The 20,675-nt window shown below is 34.8% G+C and overlaps 1 protein-coding gene across 2 annotated transcripts in view; it reads left to right on the forward strand.

The window, feature by feature from the left end:
* SLC12A2 (solute carrier family 12 member 2) overlaps nt 1-20,353 on the forward strand; it is a 103,835-nt gene extending 83,482 nt beyond the window's left edge. The window contains exons 19-27 of one of the 2 annotated variants that reach the window (XM_025860989.2): nt 3,216-3,295; nt 6,003-6,128; nt 8,894-8,941; nt 10,381-10,503; nt 11,980-12,091; nt 14,125-14,211; nt 15,493-15,628; nt 15,927-15,994; nt 17,425-20,353. In XM_025860989.2, coding sequence (XP_025716774.1) covers nt 3,216-3,295; nt 6,003-6,128; nt 8,894-8,941; nt 10,381-10,503; nt 11,980-12,091; nt 14,125-14,211; nt 15,493-15,628; nt 15,927-15,994; nt 17,425-17,560 — 916 coding nt within the window. In that variant the 3' untranslated portion in view covers nt 17,561-20,353. The remainder of the gene's footprint in view (nt 1-3,215; nt 3,296-6,002; nt 6,129-8,893; nt 8,942-10,380; nt 10,504-11,979; nt 12,092-14,124; nt 14,212-15,492; nt 15,629-15,926; nt 15,995-17,424) is intronic. The other variant, XM_073878616.1, reaches the window with a different exon arrangement.
* The last annotated feature ends 322 nt before the right edge of the window (nt 20,354-20,675 follow it).

Here is a 20,675-nt window from a genome sequence, read left to right on the forward strand (position 1 = left end):
CTTCACTGGTTTGTAAAGGCTGTTTCTCATATTAGTCTCTTCTAGTAGAAGCATAAGAATGAAAAAGAATCAGCTGGCTTCCCATTTAAGTTAGGAAGCTCTCTCGTATCCTTATAGCTATTGCTGAGTGGATTTCCCCAGCGTTGTCAGACCTCTCGCCTTCTGTTACATCGTTATAGTATCTGGAGCTGAGAAAAGCATATCACTGATATCACCCTCAGAGGTTTTGGTTTGCTGTCCTTGGAAACTGATTTTGCAGTTAATTGTTTGATATATGCATTAGCTCATCTACATTTCTTTTTTTTATTGTGCTTACATGCTTTGCTTTTCTACCCTCTTGAGTGTAAGTTCTGAGTCTGCTATTCACTTCTTAGCGGTATTTCAAATGAATGCTATTTATCAGAGAGCATAGTTTTGTTTTACATGCCTTCAGCTGCCTTTGTATGGATTGTCTAATGCATTCTTTTTATTCTTTTTGTTACTTTGTCTTTTTATTTCTCTTTCTGATTTTAGTCTGTTTATGTTACAGTTGATTTTTTATGAACGTATCTGTTTAATCCACAAATGCTTACGTTTTTTAATTCCAATATAGTTAACATACAGTGTTATATTAGTTTCAGGTGTACCATATAGTAAATTCAACAGTTCTCTACATCACTCAGTGCTCATCGTGATAAGGTACTCCTTCATCCCCATCCCCTCTTTCTCCCATTCCCCCTCGCGACTCCCCTCTGGTAACCCTCTATTCTCAATAGCTAAGAGTCCATCATACCACCATTCTTTTTTTAAGTTACCTCTCCACCCAGCGTGGGGCTCGAACTCACAGCCTGGAGATCAAGAGTCACATGCTCTACCCACTGAGCCAGCCAGGTGCCCCACACTACCATTCTTGATTGAAGAATAGTTTTTTCTTATTACAGCTGCTGGTAAAGCAGAACAGTTTATTCGTTCTTACAAAGTATTCCTTTATGTACAAACAATTGTCCTTTTTAAAAAAAAAAAAAAATTGTGTTTGGCAAAGTAGCTCTTATGACCAGATTCAAATCTTAATTTCTCTGAAGTTTGACCTGATTACCCTTAACTCACAAGAGTTATTTCCCTTACTGGAACTCTCGTTGGAACCATAATTACTTACCTGTATCACATAGGATAGTTTTGTTTTCATAGCTACCTTGAAATGACTTTGAAGGAGTAACCAGATGTCATACTGTCCTTTTTAAAACATCTCTTTATATTGATTAGTAAAGTGTACAATGTATAAGTTTTCCCAAGTTAATTCTTAAAATGCTTTTAGTAAAATTAAGGCTCTGCTGGTTCTTCAGGTGCTGCAACTGCTCTTTGGCTTTGGGGTTATTTCTTTTTTGTAAGCATGATTTCGTCCTGCTTTTCTAATCTGACCTGTGTACTTTGTATATTTGGGGATTTGGAAAGGAAGGACAGTGTAGAAGAAAGATTAAGTCATGTGGGCCATCCTCCACGGGCTATGCTTTTTCTTTCTCAAGATGAAAGACCAGTGAGATGGAATAATTACCATAGAAAATAGAAAAAGCGACATTTTTGCAAATAATTTTTACACTATTAGTTGTAGTTGCTCATAGGGAAACACTGGAAGAAAGGGTTCTTTCTGACTCTGACCTTGTAGGAACTGACGTGCATGTTTGAGAGTCAAGTGTTACTCTCAGTATTGTACAGCAGGCAGCAATTAAATGATAGGTAAAATAATGCTCTTGGGTTTCCAGGGCCGTTGGAGATTGATGGCAGTTTTAAAACAATGATATTGCTTATCCTTTTATCTTGTAACACTTTAGTTTTGGTTGTGATTATAAATATTTTGAGCAATTGAGGTTTACTTTATTTACTGTGCCTAGTGATAGCATGGAAGGTCTGAAACTCCAAATCACTTTTTATAGCTTAGAGAAATTAAATAGCTTATAGAAATCCCTATAGTTGATAGCAAAAGCATTTACCAATTTTAATCCAAAGTAAACTCAGGAATCTGTATTCCCTGGCTTTTCTTGAATCAAATCGATTTTAATTCACTTGTGATTTATTAACTATTTTTTAAATACTTGTAGTTACTCCTCGCTAGTGTTAGGTCTTTCACTATACAGCGGGGTAGGTTAATATGTCCATTAATTTCTTTTTCCAATGAATCTCTTTAGACCTTAGTTAATTCATTATAGGAATGAGGCCAAAATTGTCTCCCCATGATTTAAAAAAAACAAAACACCAAAACACCAATAAAAGACCTATTACAATGATACATGTTTTTCTGTGTGTCAGTAGGAACCAAAATTTGATTTTTTTTCCAGCTTTTAGCATTTTCTTTTTGTTACATATAACTATAGATAATATATCACTTTTTTGTATATAATGAATATTCGTTGCTAGAACAAGTAAAAATAATAATGAAAGATAAAAGTTAAGCCTGTTACACTCTGGGGAACAACCTGAAGTTTAGGAATTTGTAATTCTTGCAGTAGATTTGAGAAGATCTTGGATCTACATGATTCATGGTTTCAACAAAGTTTCCAGCACTGAAGTGTGGTTTTAGAGTTGTCTTTGGGGGTTTTAATGTATTTTTTGTGTGTTATAGGATGTCCCATGTGTGTTTAAAAAACTTGAAAAAGGATATATGAATAATGCCTACAAATGCATATAAAATCTTTGGACTACTTATTAAACCGTTTCTGTAAAATGTAAGAATTGCTTTAAAATACACTGGCTCAAGAATTAAAAAAAAATTGCACTGACTCCTTTCAGAAGTGATCCCTTTATACTGTCCAACCTGTTCGCATTCTCAGTAGAATGTCTTTTCTTTGTTTTCATGTATTTATCTTGACTTTAAGGGTATAAGCCTAAATAAAGTATGGTGGGAAACTGACATTATTTTTCTATAATTTTAGTTTGTTTCTGATAGGGTGTGATATTAGTACAGGCACTGTTTTTAAATGGCTGGTGTAGGTAGAGTATCAATACTACAAAGATATACATTTAGGAGGTTTTTAAGAGTATTATAGAAAAAAGGTAAGGGAATGATACAGGATTTGAAACCGACATCATATAGGCCTCACTGTATTTTTAAAAGCATATTTTAAAAATCAGACATGTAAAGCTGAAAGAGAAATCATCTCTTATGCCTTCATTTTATAGAGGAAGACACAAACATTTTTGTGATTTTTTTTTTTTTTTTAACTTTTTTCTCCCTCTTATAGTGACGCCTTTGACATACAATATGGAGTAGTGGTTATCCGCCTAAAGGAGGGTCTGGATATATCTCATCTTCAAGGACAAGGTAAATCTTGCTTGAATAAGTTTTTTAGTTTAAAAATAGAAGTGACTTTATTAGAAAATTACATGTCATTCTCACATATTCTTCAATAACTTTAACATTCACCATCAGTTCAGTCATGTCCTTACTGTGTGGCACACGAAGATCAGATCTGTTTGGCTCCACCAGTTTGTACCAACCTGGATGATGGCTGGTGATTACTAACAGAGAATAAAATTCAGTCTAAATCATCTAAAGCTTAAGAGAAACAAGCATTAGTTTTGGTTTTAGATTGGCCAAATTTGTAAAAACACATGATAAATAAAATAGAGGATAAAATGTTAATGACTGCTAAATCATCATTTTCATGTTCACGAAGGTCATGCTTCTTTACACAGAGTTGTACTAATAATGAAACACTAAACTTGGTGATAGCATTTACTCTGTCTAGAGATAAGACCCTATGAATTATGAATCATTTTTTTTAACTTTTTCATTTTGAAATAATTATAGATTCATAAGACGTTAGAAATAGTAGACAGGTCTTATGTACCCTTCATCTATTTCTCCCAATGATAACATCTTGCATATCTATCGTTCTACGTCATAACCAGGAAATTGACATTGGGACAATTTACCTACCTTATTCAGATTCCAGTAGTATTACTTACACTTGTGTGTGCATGTGTGCATGAACATGTGTAGAGTTCTCTGCCACGTAACACATGTGGTTGATTCATGTAACCACCACATTTAATATACAGAACTGTTCGATCACCACAAAGATCTCCCTTGTGCTACCCCTTTAAGCCCCCAGAGGCTCTTTGTCTTTCCGCCATCATTAATCCCTGACACTAATCTCTTCTCCAACTTTGTAATTTTTAAAGCATTTAAAAAAAATGTTTTTAGATGAAGCTTAAAATCTAATTAAGGTGTACTGTTTACTTTTGCCCACCTTAATAAAAACTGTGGAAAATTCCATACCCTCTAATGATTTTCTAGTAGTTTAACAAATATTATAAGCTGAAGAAAATTGCATACCTAATATTTTACACTTATCAATTAATTAACTAAATCATCAAAAATAGCTAAGCCTAAATAGCTGAGTGGCACATCATGAACTTTTGTCATCTGTTTATGTATTTAAACAGTTGTAATCCTCCCCCTCCCACCATTTTAAGGGTATTGTGCAGTTTTGAAAGGAACGCTTTGAAGTCTTTATCCATGTAACACAAAAGTATGGCTTGCTGAAAATGCATTTTCTTCCTCTGGAGTAGGCCTTGCAAAACACTGTTTCAGTTCTCTCTTGCACTACCAGTGACTGAGGTTTAGGGTACCTCTTAAGACTGCATAATTAGTAGCATTCCCTTTCACTCTCAAAAGTTTCACAGTTTGACTAATAAATTATATATATAGTTCTGTAATTTATTGAGATTTGAATGTGACCGGAACTTTAAGAAAGTGTTTTCATGTGTTTATAATCATTATGACAGTTGTTTTGGAGGTCTTATTATTCATCATCAGGATTTGGAGACAGGAATTTGGTTCAGCACAGGATTAAGAGCAGAGGCTTTGGAGTCAGATCTCCTTTGAAAATCCCACCTTTTTCTCTTAGTACGGTAGTCTTTCAGCCTGGGCGTATCTGTCGACTTCCAAGCCTCTGTTTCCTCATCTCTTCAGACATGATCACTGGGGCACCTGGCTGGCTCAGTCAGAAGAGCATGCGACTCTTGATCTTGTGGTCATGAGTTCGAGCCCCACATTGGGTGTAGAGATTACTTAAATAAAACTTAAAAAAAAAACAAAAACAAACTATACTGACTTCATAAGGGTTGTTGTAAAGACACAGCTTGTGAGGTTCTTAGCATAGTGTTGGTACTTCTTGTAATGTTGTTTCTCTTGATCTTTCTCATGATACACCCAAATCAGCGATGAGGATTATGTGTGCATGGTCCATTTTCATACGTGTTTGTCTTTGTGATGCATGTTTTTATGGTGGAAGTTAACTGTTTACTAACTCCTTCCCAAAAGATAGAAAATAGGAAAAGTACTTTAAAAATGAAGAAATGGGGGCACCTGGGTGGGTCAGTCGGTTAAGTATCTGCCTTTGGCCTGGGTTGTGATCACAGGGTTCTGGGATTGAGCCCTGCATCAGGCTCCCCGCTCAGCAGGGAGCCTGCTTCTCCTGCTCCCTCTGCAACTCCCCCTACTTGTGTGCTCTCTCTCTCTGTCAGATAAATAAATAAAATCTTTTAAAAAAATAAAAATGAAGAAATGGTACTTTTACCATGAGCTTAATCCTCTGGCTTCAGCTCTCTAGTCCGGAGTATAATTTTTCAGTGTTGTCTGTCATCTTACATGTATGTGAACATTTGTCACATTTTACAGTTTTTACATGTGTAAATGACTTTGAGAGTAGAGTTCATTCACATTTCATACATCATTCTTTTGTCTACCACATTCTTAAGTTCCTTGAATCTCACTCATTATGAATTCTCCAGCACCTGATTCAAATGTCTGCTGCTTAGCTATGGCTCAAGATACTTGAGTGAATAGTCCTTTCAAAACAGATGATCACATATGTTCACATAAGAAATCATTTTTTGTAAACTTACTATTTCATAATAAACTTTGTTGTGAATTGTCATTTAATTCATATTATACCATGTTGTTTTCATTAATGGTTAAAACAAGATTTAGATAACATCTTGATCACTTTTCATGTCCATAGAAGAATTATTGTCATCACAAGAGAAATCTCCTGGTGTCAAGGATGTGGTACTAAGTATGGAGTATAGTAAAAAATCGGATTTAGATACTTCAAAACCATCTGATGAGAAAGCTGTTACACACAAAGGTAATTTTTATTCAGACGAGATGTTATTCATGGTAATGTTTAATTTTGGGAGAAATGGGTTTTATTGTATAACATGTCTTAATAAGTAACCCCTTCTCTGAATAGTACTGCTCATTTCTAGTTGATAAGGTAAAATGGATGGCTGCAAAATGACTAGCTATTTTTCAGGTATTAAAGTAGATTGTAGAACAGAAAACATGCCAATTAATTACACTCTCATATGTTCTTGTATGTTTTTATTTATTCTTTGCGCAATTTCGCTTGAAGCATAGGTTCAATCTGAACTTGGAAAGAAATGTGATAATTTGAGAGTAATGCAATAGAGCATAAGATAACCCTGAAAGGAATGAAATTGATAAAAATAATCTACCTAATTTTTCTATAAATCAAGATATTTAAATACCAGGGATTTTATTTATGTGTTAAGATATTCAGAATATTTTTTACATCTACTGCCTGGAGTTGTTGAAGTAAAACCATGTAATAAAAAATCAAATGCAGTTTTATTCCTCATTCTAGTCTCTTGAAGGAACGAGCTGTTGGTATTTGGTTACTGAACTGTTAGGCTGTAATTGCAGACATATTACCCCTGGTTTTAAGCCACACACGGGTTTCTAAATCTCATGAGGTTTTCAGATAATTTCATCCATCTACCTGTGTCATGTTCATGAGACGGAAAGAGGGATGACTTCCAAATCTTACTCTCCCACCCTCACTCTCCTACCTCTGATCAGCCCAGTATCTCCATCTGTCCTAGCCCCAGCCGGCGCGCAACAGGAAAAATCTGCACTGTAAATCATCAAACCATATCATACTTGTTTGATTCCTGTCAAAGAATTAACCATTCTTTTTCTGAAATTGATTACCTTGGACAAATCCTGTCTCTTTGAAATTGATCTTTTCCAGATTATGCAGAAGCGTTGCTGTTGCTTTTTATTGCTTTCCTTTCTTACCTTGTATGCTTAGAGTAGTGGTAGTTGAGGCTTTAGTTGATACCCATTTCCCCTTTAAGTTCTTTGCTGTATTGATTATCATTTTTTTCCTCTTTCATCTCAAAACTCTACAATAAAGATTTGATAACTGTTCTTACATTCCTGCATTTATTTTTAGTTTATGGTATACATGCTTTCATTTCCTCCTACTTTTTTTTTGCACTGCCATTTTCTTTTTCCTAAAGGAGATCCTTTCTTTACAGAATCTGTTAGGAATTGATAGGTAAAAGTAGGATGGGAAAGAAAGAAGTAGTTAGTAATCATCAGGCATCTACTCTGTGCCTCCCACATTGCAGTGGGCATTATCCATACGTTGGCTCATGACTGCGTGTCACAGTCTTGTGAAGTCAGTATTTTTACAGAGTGGGAAACTACTTGCCTTTTTATTATAAAAATGTAAATACCTTTAATACTTTTAAATGCCTTAGTGTAAGTCATTTTTGAGTGTCGGGATTTCCTTGACATTTTTTGAGCTCTTTGAAATGAATACACAGTGTGCCCATATATTTTTATTATCATCAAAGACAGATAGTATCAAATACCTACTTCATAAGAACAGTAATATTTAATGCTATAAAAATCAAATGTGATCATTGAAATGTTTCTTGTTCCATCACAGGCATAAGAAATTAGTGTTCAAAAATAGCATTCATTTTATTTTGTGTTTATTTTCTCTCTAGCCAGTTACTTTCAAAATTAGCATAGAAACCGTAGAAAAGTTTATATAATTTGAGAAGTCTCCAGAATATTATAAACATTCCTGTGTAATTATTATATAAGCCTAGATGTTTGGTATGTCTGTCTCGGTTATTGGGGCACACAGAACGCTTACTTTGTGCTAGGCACTGAGATGGGTGCTTTCATGCTTGCAGCATAATGATCTGAAGAGGTAGGTATCCTTCATCCTTCTTCCTAAGAAGGAAGGTGAGGAGTTAACTAGTTCAAGCTCACATAGTCAGAAAAAGAGTTAAAAGCAATAATACTGGAATCCTGAGAAACACTGACTTAAGAGCAGTGAACTCTTTCCTGTCCAAGTCGGGAATTCTATGTGCCTCACACAACTAGAAGAAGCTTATATGAAGAGAAAAACGGAGATTAGGAAAACTGTTAACTCCAAGAAAATACTTACAGATACTGAAATACAGATGGTCCAGTACATGCATACACACATATATATGCTTATATTTTATATACACACACACACACACACATATATATATATAAATTTATGTAGGCCTATATAACCTGGTGTTTTAAATGAAGCGAAAGACTGTCTCTGATCAAATTCCTTATTATTTCAAGTGAATAATTTTTAAAAATACCAGATTCCATTATGTTTCTAAAATTACTTTTCAGTCATTTGCACCACGAGGCAGTGGCACTGATTAAAATTTATGTATTATCTGCAATGTCAGTCTTTAATGTCCTATTTCTATTCTATAAGCCATAGGTCAGAATCTCTTCAACTGATTTCAAGTATGAAAGTTTAAAAGTTTAAAAACCCTGCTGACGTTTTTATCAATTTCATAGGAATAAAATTTAGGGGTGAGTGTTAATCAGTGGCCCTCTTGGAGAGGGTCTAAAAATATGTTTGCTTTTTTAAAAATCCTCAACACTCAGCGTAGAAAATATCTATCTTCAGTCTTGATTATTTTTCGCAGACTCTCTCTTCATACTGTGCTTTGTTTATAAATGTGCTCTATTTACATTTTCATTATTTTATTAATATAAAAGCAATTAACTTATATTTTGTGTTTTTTAAACATAATCTAGATGAGGAAGAGGATGGCAAGACTCCAACTCAACCACTGTTGAAAAAAGGCAGGCATTTTTCATCATTTTATTTTAATCCCCTTTTTCATACTGTTAACTCTTTAACTCCAACTCTGCTATTTTATTTTTTTTACCTGAGTTTTTATTTCCATGGCGAGGTGATGTTACAGTTATTTATTGAATGCAGATTAGAAAAAAAATCATCTTTAGTTTACCTAAAAAAATTAAATCATCCCAGGGAAAGGTATTATATCAAAAGCAAATTATTTTAAATCATTATAGCATTTCTGAAATACTCCAACCCTGAATGTCAATATTACTTTTTTTTAATTTAAACTGCATGGTTCAGATGAAAAGCAGAGACACTGAAATGGGTCTTTGCCAGTGTCACTTGCATTCTTTACCATCAGTTGTTCCCAGCCAAGCCCTTAATTTTGATACTAATATATTTTTCATTTCAAAAATTACAATATTTCTCACAGCCCTGCTGCGTTTGGGAGATACACAGTCATGACCCCGTGCATGACTTTTATGAGAAGGAGATAGAGGTGAGAGTTACGGAGCAGTGTGGTTTGGCAGCCATATTATGTCATCATGCAAAATCATTCGTTATGTTTGCGTGCATCATGGCAGCATGAGAAGTGAATGACACATCCTGCCGAAGTGACCAGGTTTCCTCCTGTGGATTCCTGCTTTTAAAAATTTAGTGTAGGAGTCTCATAATAGTCATTTGCTTGCTCATAGAGTCAGTGCTGATTTTTTTTTTTTAATTTTTTAATTCCTGGGACTATAAATGGGAACTCCCTTGGTATTTTGTTCTTGAGACCTGCAGCAGATGGTGCCCTTCCAAGGAGTTCCTACCATCTTTCTGTGCTTCAAAGAAAGATGTGTCATTATATGGCTTTTTCTTTGGGCATCGCATACTGAGGGGACAAGTTAGGTCAAGATGAGGGTGTCCTTCTTTAGACTGGGAGGTTTCACTGTGATAATCGTTAGATTGTATTCATTTGTCTTCCACTTCCTTCTGTCTTTTATATTACTAATAGCAACATTATGTGTAAGAAATTTCTTTGATCTTCATATTATTGAGGAACCACATTACAAAAGAAATATGTTCATGGAATAGGCATAAACTTAATTTGTCCACTTAGCCTAAAATGATTTCTCAAAAATTAAAATCTAGCAGTCAGTTATAATTTTCTTGATTGGTATTTATGATCCTCTTTCATTCACAATGCTTCAAATTATTAGAAATTAGGCAAGATAATTTGGATGAGTTTAGCTCGTGTAAAGATATATTTATCTGTAACCATTTTTTTAAAGTACATTTAAATTTTAAACAACTGAAAGCTTATGATGGACTCTGTATACAACTATCTGCATTGTAAACATTTAAATACACAAAAGTTAGGAAACAATAGGAATTCAGCAAAAGGGACTTGAAAATTTATCTCCCTTACATCTTATTTTTCTGCTTAATCCTTTAGAATCCAAAGGCCCTACTGTGCCCTTAAATGTAGCTGACCAAAAGCTTCTTGAAGCTAGTACACAGTTTCAGAAAAAACAAGGAAAGAATACTATTGATGTCTGGTGGCTTTTTGATGATGGAGGTAAGGTTGTTAATATGCTTTTTAGCAATTTTACATAATACTGAAGTTGTGAGAATAATACTGAGAAATGGCAGGTATGCTTCACTCCTAGACAACATTCCCCAAAGCAACAGGATTGGTTACAGAATCAGGTGTCAGGCTTAAATGTTATCTCTTCAGTGTCCTTCACTTTGGAAGTTGACTGGTTATTCCGTGTGCTCATGACCTTAACATTTTTTTTTTTTAATATGACTGACCATTTTTAGAATGTCACTAGATTTGAAGTGCCATTTGAGCTTTCATTATAACTGGTTCAAGTTATGTCATTTTGGTAGAAATCTCACAGAAGTGATGCCTTGCTCTTCTGTCTGTATCTCATCAGGGGTCACATGATGTTGATTTGCCTCATCACTCGTGAAGTTAACTGTCCACTCAGTAAGGTGGTTTTCACTAGATCTTGAGAATAAAAAGTGACCGTTTCCCCTTGTGTAGTTACACATATTAGGGGATGGGGAGGTACTTTGGGGTTATGTAAAATAGACCATTGTTACTGCAACTTCTATCACCCACCATCTTTAGCATCCATTGATAGTTTTGCCTCTTGTTTTACTGTTGGTGTGGTATGTTTGTGGTTGTCAGATGATGATTTTCCAATCCTGTTAATTCTTCCTCATTTATTAGTTGGCATTTTATTGTAAGGAAGAGCCTTCTCCTTATTTTTATCCTTGCAGATTCATTGATTCCCATTATATTCAGTAGGAGATGATTTGTCATTCTCATGATTTGTTTTGATGTTCACATTGTTCCCATATTTGGCCAGCGAGATCCTGTGGAGGCTAACTTGTATGTCCATTTGTCATTTCCCAGTCGTTTTTTATTTTCTGATATAATGAGATGTTCTAGGCTCACTTTTGCACTTTGCCTGCACCAGCCATTGAATCACCATCTACCCAAGGAGCCCGGATTGCTTTTAGTAGAGAATAGTATTTAGGGACAATGATCATGGCATTAAATAGGCTTGCTGCTAGGGTGTCCCTGCGCCCCCAGGTTCTCTCAGTGGACGGGTCTTAGAAACATACACATGTATGTTTGTACGTGTAGGTATAAATTGAAAACCAGTTCCAATTCAACACTGCGGGCTTCAGTCCAGCTTCTCCCTTCTTGTATTTCTCACTTCAGTGAGAAACCTGGCCCCCGTTAGGGTCAGTGAATTCTCTCATTCCCTCATTCCTCCTGTATGTGACTGATCTCCTGACTCTGCCGGACCACTCTCCCCATCTCACCGCCTTCCTCACAAAGCCCAGCTCTGTTGGGCTGTCCTCTTTGTTCAGGCTTACCTCATGGCTTTTTGACTGAATTCTTAAGGAAGGATGGAAAGAAAAATTGTGTTGGATATTGAGTTGTAGTAAACATGTTTTTAGAGATTACATTGAATGAAAAGTTCTTACTTGAGAAATTAACATCTAGTAAATGATTTTTTATATTTTTATGATTCAGGTTTGACTTTACTGATACCTTATCTTCTGACTACCAAGAAAAAGTGGAAAGACTGTAAGATCAGAGTATTCATTGGTGGGAAAATAAATCGAATAGACCATGACCGGAGAGCGTAAGTCTGTTTAAATTGAAGAGCATTTGTCTTACTACGGTATATATTTCATTATTACAGTATGGTACAGGATATATTTGATAGGATAAAACAGACAATCCAGAAAATGTCAGTCATGTTGCCCTGTTCTATACTAAAGCTAAAAATTCTAGTTAAACGGATAAAACGGCATTCTCTTTAATTTAGTCTTCACATTTAAGTTGTGGGTACTTAGTGTTACTGATACCTATTATTTTTTCCTCTGTTGACATTTTAGGAAGTATTAAAAACTTGGACCATTGGAATGTTAAGCACCTTTTTAAAACAAAATCAGGGGATGTGCCCCCAAATTACATGTTCATATGTGAGATACATTTTGTAGACTTGAAGACAACAGAAACACAGGATGCCATTTGTCACCCACTGTCTTTATTTCCGCTCTGCTGTCACCATTCTAGTTCTGGTTCCAGCGCTTCGCTAAGTACCCTGTTTCTTGTCTCTGACCTTTTCAGCATATATTGTACACACTGCTCCTGAGTTCACATTTGAAAACCAAAGCTCTGATCATATGATTCCTCTGCCCAAAATACTTTTAATTTCCTCTCTGTTATATACCACAGAAAGTCTGTCGTGTTCCCCCAACTCTGCCTTATACTTCATTTTACAATTCTGCACCTGCTCCAAATAAGCATGTGGTTTCAGACTCATACTTCTTCCTACTTACAGCATAGTACAGTATATATTTGATATAGTACAGTGCATATTTGATATATTTCTCTACTAGAAATAGCTCTTCACTTGCCTCCCTTCTCTGTGGCAGTACTGCATCCTTTCACGTCCAGCATTGCTATCACTTTCTTCATAACAGCTTCCCTCATTTTTTCTTTTACCCTTGTCTCCTCATAGTTGTTACCCGTCCTTCCTGAATAACAGGGTTCTTGGTCCACTCACTGTGTCCTGGAGCTTGTTTTATATTTATTTTCATCTCTTAGATTTGAGTTTTGTGGGCCCTGACACATAGACACGTAGTAGATCTATAGTGGAATTCAGCGGAGTGTCCATTTATCTCAAACAAGAAGTATGCAAGAAATACTAGAAATGATTTAGAAGTTAAACCTGTAGCTGGTGTGTTTTCTAATTTCTTAATTTAGAAAACTCTTTCTATTAAAGATAGAATCCTGTTTTGCTAACTGCTTTTCCTGTATGTATGTTTCCACTTTTCTGTTGTTGCTGCCAAGGCTTCACAGCCAGCTGCTATGCCTCCAAAAAGGTGTTTCTTTCCTGAAAACTCAGAGGCTTACTGGAGCCCAGCTCCCCCCCCCCCCGCCCCCCCGCAGAAATTCTGTGAAATTCATTTGCCATCAGTTACAGCTTTAGTTCGGCCCCAAAAAGTCCTATTTAGACCTTGAGATAGGCATTCTTCATGGGTGGAAGAGTAATCCAAAAATAATTAAACCTCCAAATGTTTACTCGTTTTTGCTGAAATCCATATACTTACCAATGTAATTTGTCTAAAATAGTCTTTACTGAAGTAGAGCTGATGCACAGTGTTCTGTTAGTTGCGGATGTACGGCATGGAGATTCATTACCTCTGTGGGTCATGCTGCTCCCTGCAGATGGAGCTGCCATCTGTCACCATACAACACGAGTAAATACCATTGACTCGCTGCCCCATGCTGTACCTTCCGGCCTCGCAGCTTGTTCGTTCTGGAACTGGAGGTCTGATTGTCTCACTCCCCGTGACAAAAATTAAATTTAAAAACTAGTTGCCATTCAGATTTCATTATTAATGTCTTGCTCTACCCATTCATTATTGGATACTAAGATGAGATTCAGAGAAAGTAAAAGAATGTAACAGGAGTCTCTACTCAGGGAATTTAGATGTCTACTTAGTTGAACATACAATGTGAATTAATTCAGATGGACTTTGTTTAGCACCTGAGACAGTTTTCCTATAAATCATGCTTTTTCAGATATACTGATTCAGCCCAAAACAGAATAAAAATACTTATATACAGCTTTCGTGTATCTCAGTGCTATTCCTTTTGTTTTAGGATGGCTACTTTGCTTAGCAAGTTCCGGATAGACTTCTCCGATATCATGGTCTTAGGCGATATTAATACTAAACCAAAGAAAGAAAAGTAAGTTGTTGGATAAATTACTCTTCACAGATTTCTGATCCTTTTCTGGGTGACCTACTCAGATATTCTAGTAACAGATCATTCTAAACTAATTACCTGGGGTTTTGCCTGCTGTTAGTTATATGTGAAGTCAACTCTTTTTAATCTGGCACTGACGGTTGGCATGCTTATAGCAGATACCAAAGTAAGTCTAAAGGGCTTTCAGTTTTCAGAGAATTCAACTACTGTTGTATAAGTAATTTCTGAAAATCCTAATGCCACAGAAATTCCACATGGTTCTTTAAATTTCGATTTTTCATGCCTATCTTCATTACCACTACTCAATCCCTACCCCATGTTATGTATTACTTCTTACTATTTTGCTTTATTACTAAAATAGGAGAATCTAAGAATTTGCCTATATAATATTTGCATTCAGAATTCTCAAGAGTCAAAGAAAAGTATACTTATGGAATAGTCCACCTGAAAATGGTATATAGAGGATATTATAATTATGTGCATATTTACACTACCAGGCATAATTTTAATTATTCTCAAATAAATGGTGAATAAATGATGAAGCTGATACAAAGATTTAAATAGAAAATAATAAGGTATGCTTTGTAAGGTTATGACCAGGGAAGGATTTGTTTCCTTTTATAAAATAATATATACCAGGAACTTTATATGAGACTTGATACTGAAAAATGTTTTTCACGTTCATAGAGAATTAGAATATTTTTGATGTTCTTTTACTGTCTTTTATTAAGTATCTTTGGATCTAGAGATTAATTCTGCATCTTCTCAAATGTTCAATATCTCCCCACTCCTCTCTTCAGAATATTCTAGTACCTTTTCTACTACTACTCTTTTTATTCATGGGTACTTGAACTAGGAACACTCTTGAATATTTTGAGTAAAGGAGCAATACAATTTGACATATTGCTCAAAAGGATCATGTTAGCTACTGTGATGAAAATTTATGTAGGTTGAGGGGGGTGGGCATAGGAGCAGGGGGTAAATACAGAGAGGTGAGTGTGAGCCCTTGAAATTGCAATTTTATTATTGTGAATACAGTTCTAAATTTCTTATCAGTTTGAGAAACTAGCGATTGCTGTTTTCTGGATAGGTTGCCGAAGTGATGGTTATAAATTAGGGTATGAAGATGAGCATAATATATGGAAAACACTAACATCTCAAGTTCTAATTTAGCATTTGAGATCTTAGTGTTAAGGAATTCAAATTGAGGTTAATGGTCAGTATTCTTTCTGGGTTTTTGTTTTGTTTTGTTTTGTTTTCAAGTATTGTAGCTTTTGATGAAATGATTGAGCCATACAGACTTCATGAAGATGACAAAGAGCAAGATATTGCAGATAAAATGAAAGAAGATGAGCCGTGGCGAATAACCGACAATGAGCTTGAACTCTACAAGACCAAGGTATTCTGTCTCTTCTGCTTTTCCTTAACATTCCATTGATTTTTTTTTAAAAAGATAAGGAAGACGTAAGTATCAAGAACTGTCATTTGTTACGGGAGGAACCAGTGTGTCTCCTCTAAGTTGGGTCTGTATGTGAACAGTGTGTATAAATCATTAATTCTTTTCTAAATTAAGGGACAGATATTTTTATTATAGCAAAATTCTTCTGGTTTCTTTTTGTTTACTTATACTTCTATGAACTGCACTAAATTCCGCTTTCCAAATGGTCCAGGAATGACTTTGTCCTGTTCTTTTGCAGACTTACCGGCAGATCAGGTTAAATGAATTATTGAAGGAACATTCAAGTACAGCTAATATCATTGTCATGTAAGTACTGCATCCACTGAGGTTTTCTTGAGCATCCATTTTATGATGATGCAATTAGGATCGGTTTCCATACCAAGTACGAACCTATATAAACCCCAGTAATGACTTAACAGTTAGTTATAAGGAAGAAAAAACAAAACTTCTGTTAATACATTTCGCTTTAAGCATATGGAGAAATCATTTAAGGTAGGAGGAAAGAAAAACAAAAATCTTAAGCTTATATGAATCTAAGTAATTCTTTATCCTAATAGTTTATTTTAGAATTTTTCCTTTATCTTTTTTCCCACCTTTTAAAAAAATTCCTTGGCTTGAAGGACACTACAGCATAGCTGTTAAGCCTATGTGGGGTATGAGGGCCTCAAGTTAAAATTTGGAGCCTGGGGTGTGAGGTGTGGGACACCTGGCTGGCTCAGTCAGTCACAGCGTTTGACTCTTGATTTTGGGTTCATGAGTTCGAACTCCACATTGGGGGGTAGATTGTACTTCAAATAATAAAAAATAAAACCTTAAAAAAAGAAAATATGGACTGTGGGCAACATCCTCATAGAAATAATACCATCAAGTTATCTTGGGGATTAAATTTAAAAAATGGTTCCCGTCAGAATCTGCACCCCCGTATTTCCACACACAAACTTGACAGACAGACATTCTGTCCTCCACTGGATATAGACGCTATCTGGCTTTCCTTTCACTAAAGTCAGATTAGCTACATATTACTTGAACCCAAATTTTCTCCGTCATGGAGCCGCAGTCCTTAAATAGGTAAAAAAAAAAAAAAAAAAAAAAAGCTCAGGCCTCCAAAAATATGACAAATGATGAAATAAAGCAATACCAAAGGATTGTTATTTTGATTAACAAAAAACAATACAGGAAATTTCAAGTTTTGCTGCTGATGATCAAATATCTGTAATGGAAGATGTTAAAACCTAGAAATCTAGAGAGAAACACTCTATAGAGCAGCTGGTTATACTACCACTACGTACAGATAAAAATGAAAGAAGATAGGAGATAGAAGTTTAAAATTAATACATAGAATTAATTATGTTTGAATCTCATTTATCCATGTGTGGTTTCTGCTTTCTTAATTTAGGTAGAAACATCCCTTTCCCCTAGAAGAATTCTGTCCTTATTGAAGAAGGGAGGATGGAAGGTTTAATGTTAGAGACCAAATGTGTTACAGATAATAGAAATATTCATTTCTGTTATTAGATGAAATTTTAAAAATCTTTTGTTCAAACATGAGAAAGGGGGAAGAGTGATGAGTATAGTCCTTGCGACGCCATGTTCACAATTTGTCTGCCTCCAAAATAACGTGTAACCACGGTACTTTTTAGTTATTGTTATTAGTGACTCAATATATAATTTTTATTGTGTTTTATTTTTCTCAACTTAAATGCATTGCCTAATTTCCTTTCTCTTTTTGATACCAGGAGCCTTCCAGTTGCCCGGAAAGGTGCTGTGTCTAGTGCTCTCTATATGGCCTGGTTAGAAGCTCTCTCGAAAAACCTACCACCAATTCTCCTAGTCCGTGGAAATCATCAGAGTGTCCTTACCTTCTATTCCTAACTGCCCCAGTACAGTGGACAGCCCTCCAGATGGTACTTGAGTGCCTAGTGAAGTCACTGAGATCTTCAAAGACACATTAACATCACAATGGCGAAATGTGACTTTTCTTTCACCTTTTCATTAATTTGAAAGCACACAGGGAAGTTGCTCCACTGATACGCGTATGGAGACTTGAGTTTTAGTTCTGTATTTCAATCTTAATGAATGATGATGATTCCTTGTTGTTGGACTGAAGCTCACGAGAGTAAAGTTTTCCTTTGCTACTTGAATAGCAATAAAAGTGTGTTGTTTTGTGATTGATGAAAGGAGTACAAAAAGCCTTTAGCCTTGAGGTGCCTTCTGAAATTAACCAAATTTCATCCATATATCCTCTTTTATAAATCTATAGAATGTCAAATTTTGCCTTCAGCTGTCATTTTCGTTCCTAGTCTCTCCCACCTTAAAATGAAATGGACACTGCTTTTCTTCTTCCATTGACCAGTTAGTGTTGAGTACTGTATGTTTTCTATTACTTTTATAAAGGTATCTGTTAGATACTAAAGGTGAGAATTAGGGCAAGTTAATGAAAAATGCAAAAAAAAAAAAAAAAAAAAAAACAGAACAAAAAATGGTAGCCAATAAGTGACCCCAAGGTTAGGTTTGTATGGGTACATATAAAATGTAGATGTAGGGAAAAAAGACCCAATAAACCTTTCTTTTTTTTAAATCTCTAATTGGCTGTTATTTGTATTTTTATTTGAAATCTTAGGGAAGGTTGAAGATTTATTCAGTACTTCTGTATACCAGGCTGAAAAATCCCGTTGTCATTCTTTAGACCTAAGTCCTCAAAATCATTTGTATCTATTAGAAGAGCGATCTGTCCTAATTTCTAGTTTTCCTCAAATCTTGAGGGACTTTTAAGAAATGCTAAAAGATTTTTCTCAAGGAAAATTAGACAAAGCACTGTCATTAAGTGGAATATTTCAATAAACAATGTGTGGAATTCCACTGTACACATTCTTTATAAATCATTAAAATATTTAGCATTTCATCAAATGGTTAAATGGACCACTGGTTTCTTAGTGAAATGTTTTTAGGCTTAATTCATTCAATTGTCAAGTACACTTAGTCTTAATTAATATACTCAGGTTTGAACAGATTATTCTGAACATTTAAATTTAATCCATTCTTAATACTTTAAAACTTTTGTGTTAAGAAAAACTGCCAGTTTGTGCTTTTGGAATGTCTGTTTTGACATCATAGTCTACTAGTAAAATTTTGACAGTGCGTACGTACTGTTACTAAAAGCTTTATATACAATTATTAATGTGAAGTTTTTCATTTTTTATTCAAGGAACGATTTCCTAAAAACATTTCAAGGGATATATGTCTACATATCTGTATGTGTGTATGTATGTGTATATGCATACACAGATGCATATGTGTATATATAATGACATTTATGTTGCTGGTTTTTTGCATTTTAAAGTGATCAAGATTCATTCGATTAACATTTTTTGATTTCAGTAAACATAAGTTCAAAATTAGATTGAGAGATACAGGTTTCATGGAGAACAAAGGTGATCATTTGAAGGGCATGTAACTTCACACAGTTACTGTTCAGTGAGAAATGGAGAACGCATCCTCTACAGTACTGTTCAGTGAGTTCATTGGTATACATTCTGGTGGTGAAGAATATATGCAGAATTCATGAATCTTGATAGGTATCATTAATATCACTACTGTTGTCGATAGTGCAGTATTTTTGCTGCGTGAGCATAAACGAAATGAATAGAAAAGTGGAGATTTGATAATAATTTTGAATTCAGAACGTTAAAATGAAGTAATTGTTTTTCCAGGTTGTTTTTTTTTTCCTACAGTGTAACTCACAGCATTGTTCCATTTACTGCAGGTTTTGTAGTGTTTTGGGGGAAAGACAGTAGAAATGTCATATTATTCAGTAAACAATACCGTGTTTGAACTTTTTAAATGGATAATAGGGCATGAACTGAGTGCTGCTATCTTGAAATGTGCACAGGTACACTTACTATTATTTTTTTTTTTTTTAATTTTTCCCATTCAGGAAACCATCATTGTGATCTGTACTGCAGGAACCAAATGTCAGGCATCATACATATGTGTATAAAGTACATAAAGTATATCTAAATATGCATAATGGGGGGAGGGTAATATTGTCTGTGAAATAATGTAAGAAGCTTTTCACTTAAAAAAAATGCATTACTTTCACTTAACACTAGACACCAGGTCAAAATTTTCAAGGTTGTTGTAGTACTCTAATAAATTTCAGCAATTCTGAGAGATGCTAGCTAGTGTTGAAGCTATTCTAGTTTATTTTGTTTATGCTGAATTTGATTATTTTCATGCCAAATTTATTTTTTTGAGTTCTAATCATTGGTGATAACTTGGAAATAAATATGTAATGGCATTTGACAGTTCGTTATTCCTATAGGTAAATACTCATTGGGTTTGGAGAGAATGGTGGTGTTAAGCTGATGATTAATGGTTAATTAAATCAGATATTTATTTGTTACATTATTTCGTTTGTATTTTAGGTTTCCTTTTACATTCTTTTTATATGCTTTCTGACATTACATATTTTTAAAGACTATGGAAATAATTTAAAGATTTGAGCTCTGGTGGATGTTTATCTACTAAGTTTGAAAATGTAATATTTTGATAATACTGTACTATAACTGTCACACAAATGCTTTTCTAATGTTTTAACGTTGAGTATTGCAGTTGCTGCTTTGTACAGAGGTTACTGCAATAAAGGAAGTGGATTCATTAAAACTATTTAATGTCTACTATTTTATCTGTTTTATAAAGCTGTGGCAACTTTGTGATGTACCCTTGTTTATATAACTGTTATTTCAGAATGTCTGAGTTTTTTAGTGGCTTTTACCTTTAATATTCATGCCTTAGAAAGTTGTTTGAAATTGTGCACTATCCCTAAGCCTTTGAAGTAGTCACTATTGATACTTGACAGTGGATTGAACCATAGAAGATGCAGCTCGTTTTGATTTTTTTTAAAGAGTGATTTTACTTTTCTAATTCTTTTTAAATTATTTTTGGGCCAAATCATGCATTTAGGAATGAGGATACTAGACTAAAATGG

Source organism: Callorhinus ursinus, unplaced genomic scaffold (assembly GCF_003265705.2).
Source record: "Callorhinus ursinus isolate GAN/ISIS: 27379988/994484 unplaced genomic scaffold, GSC_fseal_2.0 scaffold30, whole genome shotgun sequence".
NCBI lineage: Eukaryota > Metazoa > Chordata > Mammalia > Carnivora > Otariidae > Callorhinus > Callorhinus ursinus.